Source organism: Portunus trituberculatus, chromosome 46, assembly GCF_017591435.1.
Source record: "Portunus trituberculatus isolate SZX2019 chromosome 46, ASM1759143v1, whole genome shotgun sequence".
NCBI lineage: Eukaryota > Metazoa > Arthropoda > Malacostraca > Decapoda > Portunidae > Portunus > Portunus trituberculatus.
The window spans coordinates 21,361,655-21,369,154 of NC_059300.1; the positions used below are offsets into that span (position 1 = coordinate 21,361,655).

General features: G+C 42.4%; 1 protein-coding gene across 3 annotated transcripts in view; it reads left to right on the top strand.

Annotated features, from left to right (window-relative positions):
* Window positions 1-7,500, top strand: part of LOC123519922 — a 193,105-nt gene that overhangs the window by 143,121 nt on the left and 42,484 nt on the right. For all 3 annotated transcript variants that reach the window (XM_045281628.1, XM_045281626.1, XM_045281627.1), the window contains one exon: window positions 5,136-5,271. In XM_045281628.1, the coding sequence (XP_045137563.1) occupies window positions 5,136-5,271 (136 nt within the window). The remainder of the gene's footprint in view (window positions 1-5,135; window positions 5,272-7,500) is intronic.

Genomic DNA, 7,500 nt, shown 5'->3' on the forward strand with positions numbered 1-7,500 from the left:
TTGTGCTGAACGCATAACAGAGGTGTTAGTATCTGGCATGGAGGCGTACATTCCTCATTCTTTTCTCAACCTAAACCTTCTAAACCTTGGTTTAACTCAGCCTGTTCTCGTGCTATACATGATAGAGAGGTTGCCCACAAAAGGTACTTGAGCCTTCCATCTCCTGAATCTCATGCACTTTATATCTCTGCCCGGAATCATGCCAAGTCTGTTCTTCAACTTGCCAAACACTCTTTCATAAATAGGAAATGTCAAAATCTTTCAAACTCAAACTCTCCTCGTGACTTCTGGCATCTAGCCAAAAACATCTCAAATAACTTCACTTCTTCATCTTTCCTCCTTTATTTCATCCTGATGGCACCACTGCCATCTCTTCTGTCTCTAAAGCTGAACTCTTTTCTCAAACCTTTGCTCACAACTCCACCTTGGACGATTCTGGGCTTGTCCCTCCTCTCCTCCTCCCTCTGACTATTTCATGTCTACAATCAAAATTCTTCGTAATGATGTTTTCCATGCCCTTGCTGGCCTAAACCCTCGGAAGGCTTATGGACCTGATGGGGTCCCTCCTATTGTTCTCAAAAACTGTGCTTCTGTGCTTGCACCTTGCCTGGCCAAACTCTTCCAACTTTGTCTATCGACTTCTACCTTTCCTTCCTGCTGGAAGTTCGCCTACATTCAGCCTGTTCCTAAAAGGGTGACCGTTCTAACCCCTCAAACTACCGTCCTATAGCTTTAATCTCTTGCTTGTCTAAAGTTTTTGAATCTATCCTGAATAGGAAGATTCTCAAACATCTGTCACTTCACAATCTTCTGTCTGATCGCCAGTATGGCTTCCGTCAAGGTCGCTCTACTGGTGATCTTCTGGCTTTCCTTACTGAGTCTTGGTCATCCTCTTTTAGAGATTTCGGTGAAACTTTTGCTGTTGCGTTAGACATATCAAAAGCTTTTGATAGAGTCTGGCATAAAGCTTTGATTTCAAAACTGCCCTCCTACGGCTTCTATCCTTCTCTCTGCAACTTTATCTCAAGTTTCCTTTCCGACCGCTCTATTGCTGCTGTGGTAGACGGCTACTGTTCTTCTCCTAAACCTATTAATAGTGGTGTTCCTCAGGGTTCTGTCCTGTCACCCACTCTCTTTCTATTATTCATTAATGACCTTCTTAACCAAACTTCTTGCCCTATCCACTCCTACGCTGATGATACCACCCTACATCTTTCCACGTTCTTTCAGAGACGTCCAACCCTTCAGGAAATCAACAGATCACGCGGGGACGCCACGGAACGCCTGACTTCCGATCTTTCTAAGATTTCCGATTGGGGCAGAGAAAATCTAGTAGTTTTCAATGCCTCAAAACTCAATTCCTCCATCTATCAACTCGACACAACCTTCCAGACAACTATCCCTCTTCTTCAATGACACTCAACTGTCTCCCTCTTCCACAATGAATATCCTCGGTCTGTCCTTTGCTCATAATCTTAACTGGAAACTTCACATCTCATCTCTTGCTAAAACAGCTTCTATGAAATTAGGTGTTCTGAGGCGTCTCCGACAGTTTTCTCGCCCTCCAACTGCTTACTCTGTATAAGGGCCTTATCCGTCCCTGTATGGAGTACTCTTCGCATGTTTGGGGGTTCCAGTCACACAGCTTTGCTTGATAGGGTGGAATCGAAAGCTCTTCGTCTCATCAACTCCCTCCTCTGACTAACTGTCTTCAGTCTCTTTTTCACCGCCGAAATGTTGCATCCCTTTCTATATTTTATCGCTATTTTCATGGTAACTGTTCTACTGATCTTGCTAACTGCATGCCTCCCCTCCTCCTGCGGCCACGCTGCACAAGGCTTTCTTCTTCCTCTCATCCCTATTCTGTCCAACTCTCTAATGCAAGAGTTAACCAGTAGGCTCAATCATTCATCCCTTTCACTGGTATACTCTGGAACTCCCTCCCTGCATCTGTATTTCCGAATTCCTACAACTTATCTTCTTTTAAGAGGGAGGTATCGAGGCATTTGCTCCCCTAATTCTGGCTGACGGTTTTGGCACTTTTTGAAGTCTTTGGAGAGCCAGCGCTCAAGTGGGCCTTTTTCTAACTTTCTTTTTTTTGCCCTTGGCTGGCCCTCTTCCCTACGTAAAAAAAAAAAAAAATATCCACGTGTGCTACGAAAACATAGTTAACCAGTGTCTTCCTTTTCTTTCTCTCCTAAGTCACTGACAAGTAAAACCTAAAAAAAATGCATTAATGATAAAAGTAATTGTGTTGCATTATTTCCTTGAATACTGACGCTTCTTCCTCAAGACTCAATAAGCAAACACCAGAGCGGGGACACAAAACACCCGCCGTTGCATTACTCATCATTGAAAACATTCCTTCGAACTAGACTAAGTAAAGAAGAAGATAGAAAAAGGAAATTAAAAAGCTTCGTGCTTTTATTTATTTTTTCTCAAATCAAAAGTTGTTCGGCATATTGAAGCCTTGAGAGCCGCAGGCAAGTTGGAGAGGCACGTAGAGTGTTTTATGTCTAAGTGCAGTTTTTGCGATCAGTGATGCAGAGTGGATTGAGGAGCAGAATTCCGCTTGCCAAGAATGCTAATGGACTTTCGCTCCAGCAACACATTGATTTTTTTAACGTGGTTTGTGAATTTTGCTGGCTATTTGTTTATTTGTGTGTGGTGAGAGAGGGTGTGTGTGTATGCGCGTGCGCTGCCGCCATTCATTCATAATGCAGTCGTTCATCTCTTTACACACAGCCTGCTTTCCACACACACACACACACACACACACACACACACACACACAGCCAGTCGGTGTTTGCTGTGTTACTCAGTGGTTGGCGCGACTCGTTTTCTGTCTAACGCGAGTTTCATAACATTCCTGCACCATAAATTCACAACTTTTTATGATGTAGTGACGCTGATGCTGCCGCCGCCGTGACACCATCAGCCAAATGGTGACGCCGACACACCCCAGGTTAATTTGTTACCTCACCACTCATCATCAGCATCAGCAGTAGCAGTGGCGGCTCACCTGAACAGGAGAGAGAGAGAGAGAGAGAGAGAGAGAGAGAGAGAGAGAGAGAGAGAGAGAGAGAGAGAGAGAGAGAGAGAGAGAGAGAGAGAGAGGAGGAGGAGGAGGAGGAGGAGGAGGAGGAGGAGGAGGAGGAGGAGGAGGAGGAGGAGGAGGAGGACTTGGGTGCCACAAAATCAATAGCGGGACGTCGTAAAGAAAGTTTCTTCATCCGGCCCGAAGGAGTCACCACAATCGCCAAACTTAATAGATCAAGTCGTAAAGGAGTCATCGAAGAGGTAAACTTGGTAACTCCACACTGTCAGGGGAGGTCCAGCAGGCGGTCAGGGAGCGCATCGAATGGTCGAATGCTCAAGGATTGTGACGCGGAGTCGTATGGTGGTGATGGATGTGGCGCTCCGGCCTAACTGACGCCCGCGTAATGTGTGGTGCCATTACTGTTTATGTGTTCCTGCCCACATGAGGCGCCGCTAACATATAGAGCCTTTACCGCTACAGTAGTCATGGCGGTGTTATTTGGTGAAGACAGTAAGAGGCCGCCGCCTGGAGCTGATGTGTTCAATGCTTAGAACTGCAACCGATGTGGCTCCTCGTGTCGCGGTGACGGAGCGAACCGTTTATCGAGGTCATCTCTGGTAACACTTTCCCGCCACAAGTCAGGAGTCTTCACCGTGTTCCTGAGAGGTTTGCCGGGATGCTCAGTCATTTTGTTGCCGTATTTATAGTGGCGTCCGTGTTCCCAAGTGTACGAGCAGCAAACTTCTCGCCATGACCGCTACATGGCAACCAGGTCAGCCGCCGTGAAGGTCAATTTGTATAAAAGAAAAATGAGTGTTTGTGTAAAATCAGGCACTCTTTTACGTGAGATCAATAACTCGTGCCAGTAAAGTATAAGATAAAACAAATAGCAACTTCAGTTACAAATTTTCTCGGAACAAAATTTCTAGCATATAAACTTTTTTTTCTTTTACTTGAATTTCCTATACCACAACATAGAATCAAAGCAAAAAATCATTACAGACAATATAAGTTTATATTGAGAAAAAAGACGAGGAAAATAATCATGTTAGATGTTGAAGAATTGAGTTAACAACTCGCATAAACTAAAGGAGGCACAACAAAGGCGACGGGGGGATACAAGAATAGCTACCGCGGAAAGGAAACCAGGGACAGGATAACGAGAGAGTGAGGAAGCAAGTCGTGGAAGGTGAAGGAAAAGTTAAGCGAGCGATACACGGACATGGAGAGGGTTCATCAGAAGAATCATATAACACCAGTGTTACGCCCTTTCTTCCATCGGGTCAACTATTGTTATGGAGTATTCATTGTGTGTGTGTGTGTGTGTGTGTGTGTGTGTGTGTGTGTGTGTGTGTGTGTGTGTGTGTGTGTGTGTGTGTGTGTGTGTGTAAGAGCTGTTTACTTTCCTTTGTTATTTTCCTCAGTTTTAGGTTTATTTACCTCATTTACTACGAGAAATGAGATGACGATGACGTGATAGAAGAATGATGAAAGAGAGAGGAAGAAAAGAAAGGAGATAAGGATGATGGAGGAAAGAAAAAATATGAGCGTACCAAATAACAGGAAGATTGTTTTGTTTTGTCATAATCATTAGAGTAATACTTCGTTTGATAAAATCTATCCTATTTTTCGATTTTTGACGTCAGCAGTGAGAGAGGAAAAAGAAAAGAAAGAACGCACACCTGTCCTTTTTGTCAAGGATCAAAGAAAAAACACTTGCTCGTTACATAAAACTAAAAGAATTTTTACTAGACCACAGGCATCTTACTTAATTTACTGTTACTGTACTCTAAGATGATGAACTCTGCTGTTATTTTTTTGCTGGAGACAGGTTTTTTTTTTCATTTAATAATTCCATAAGACTGTGTGCTTGTAAATAGCACTAATACTGATAACCACCCTTTGCTGTTACCTCTTTGTCAATGCTTTACGGAGATGTCCTAAGATAATAATAATAATAAACCTGTAACTAACACTGATTATTTTGTTGTTACGTCTTTCTTACTGTGCACGGAGACTTTTTACTAAAGCCTTATATGATGTACTTTTAACTAACACAAATACTAATTCTCATGTCTGTGTTGTTGGTTTACAGAGAGAGATGTCCGTGGGGCACCGCGTGAAGCTGGACAATGTGCAGCTGGGCGCCTCAGGGATGTACAAGTGTGAGGTGATCGGAGAGGGTCCTCAGTTCCTCACGTCAGACAAACACGCCAAGATGATGGTCGTCAGTAAGTGTGTGTGTGTGTGTGTGTGTGTGTGTGTGTGTGTGTGTGTTCGCGAGCGCGCGCGCGTTTGTCTGTCTGTTGGTGAGCTGGTAGGTTGATATATTTGTTTCTTTGTCCATGCGTTGCCTGAGGTTTCTTATACTATATGTCTGTCTGTCTGTCTGTCTGTTTGTACCTTTGTATGTCTAACTAGCTGCCTATCTGCCTGCCATTCTTATTATTAACTAAGAGGAACTAAAAGAGGAATTTTAAGAATCACAATGATAAAATAGAGTTTCCTCGCGCTGTTCCTCTTTTTATTGATCTTCTGTCACTTATCTTAAAGCATTCTGCACTTTTCCTCCACCCTTTCATTTTAGATCATTTTGAGATCATTAGTTCACTTTTCCTCTCGTATCTTATTTTCATTCTGAACTCTCATTTTGGTCCATATTCCTTAACGTTTCGGCTTCTGATCTTGATTGCTTTTAACAGGCTTTTGTGGAAGATTATTTTCATGAGTCTAGCCACAGATTAACAATGATTACATACTCCTATGAAAGAGAAAACACAATAACAAACTAGTTCATTCAGGTAGTTTTTGAAAAACTCCAACAGGACAGCATTACGTATAAGAATACAGGCCTTGGTGTTACTCCTGCCTGTTTAATTGTCAGTTCTGAACACTCGTTGTATATTGTCGGTCTTTTATATTTTTGATATTCTAGTCTGTTACTTTCCGTCGTTCGGCGTGCGGCACTCATTCACATGTTCACTGGCTCCGCTGAACCACCAATGTGTATGGCTTCTAAACTAGTGCTGGCCACGCGTTTATCTTTATGAGCGAGCCTAACTGCTGTACTAAACACTCGCACTGAGGTATGGAAAGCGAAAAGATGTACAAATTAAAAGTAAAAATCCGAGGTTATACAATTCCGTGACTTTATTACTGTAACTTCCGTTATTCCCTGCAATGGCTAGTGTTGCTGTATCATAAAAAAAGGTGAAAACTGCTGAAATATATTTGATATCTGAATTTTAAAAATGTTCTCTATAAGCTAAAACGTAAATATGAATTCATACAAGTTTATAGTGTTAAAGTAGACATCCTGACCAGACCGCCACGATGTGCAGGGAGTGAGGCCGCGCCTATGTGGGAAACTGTGTGCACCACCAAGCCTTGAGGAGCGCGGCCTTGGTGTGCTGTCCTTTGTTGTTTTAGGATTCAATTGGTCTACAGTAAGACCTAAAGTGAAATGCATGAAAGCTAAATCTAATGAACTCAGATGTATTATGCATTACGTTTTTTGGAGGATTATCAAATTATTGTTTGGAATAAAATGTATAAGAAATGTTTATTGAATTGAGATATATTGTGTTGTAGCAGACCAGTGTAAAGTTAGCATTGATGCGTGGTACTTCTGTCCATTCACTTAGCGAGTAACAAGTGAGCTAACATTCTGGAAGTTACCGAAATGTAAATATCAGATGTACAGACTTTGAGCCTTTTGCTTTAGAGTTAGATCGTTCCCCAACACCGTGAGCATATCGCTGACTGAGGGAACGTGCTGAAATTCCTGACTTTTCCACTGTCTGATCATAATTACTGATTTTTTTTTTCCACCCAAAGCCGCATCAGCGTTAGTAAAGACTGCAGGTGAATGCGTAAACAAGACTCCAACAATATTTTGAAGTGCTGAACGTGTTTCCAGAGATTGCAGTGAAGCGTTGTCATTACTTAACGTGCGGAGAGACTAATCAACAAAATACAAACCGTTACCAAGAGCTCGACCGTTTCTAAAGCCAAACATTGATGGGAAACATTGATGCGAAAACCCATTAGCGGCGAAATGACCAACAGTAGGATCTATTTGTGGCTATGTGTGCTTGTGTCCATATGTTTGTATGCAGATAAATGGGTTTGTAAGCATGCTATTATAAATGTTTGCGTATGCCAGTGTATGTTTGACCATTCGTGTACGTGTGAGCTCCTGTGATTATTATTCCTATACTTTACTACTGTGTTTTCTCGCCTCTTGTGATGGTTATTTGTCAGTTAGTTCCTCCAGCTTATATTAAGACCTCATTGTTGTGGCGTCTTGAATTTGCCAGTCAATTAACATTTATACTCACTCCTTCCAATCCTTCATTCTCATCCATTTCAATCCTTTTCGTCATCTAATGCACTTCATTCTAAACCAGTCTATCCATGTAGTGACCGCGGTGGCATGCAGTGGCGAGACAGAGGGAACA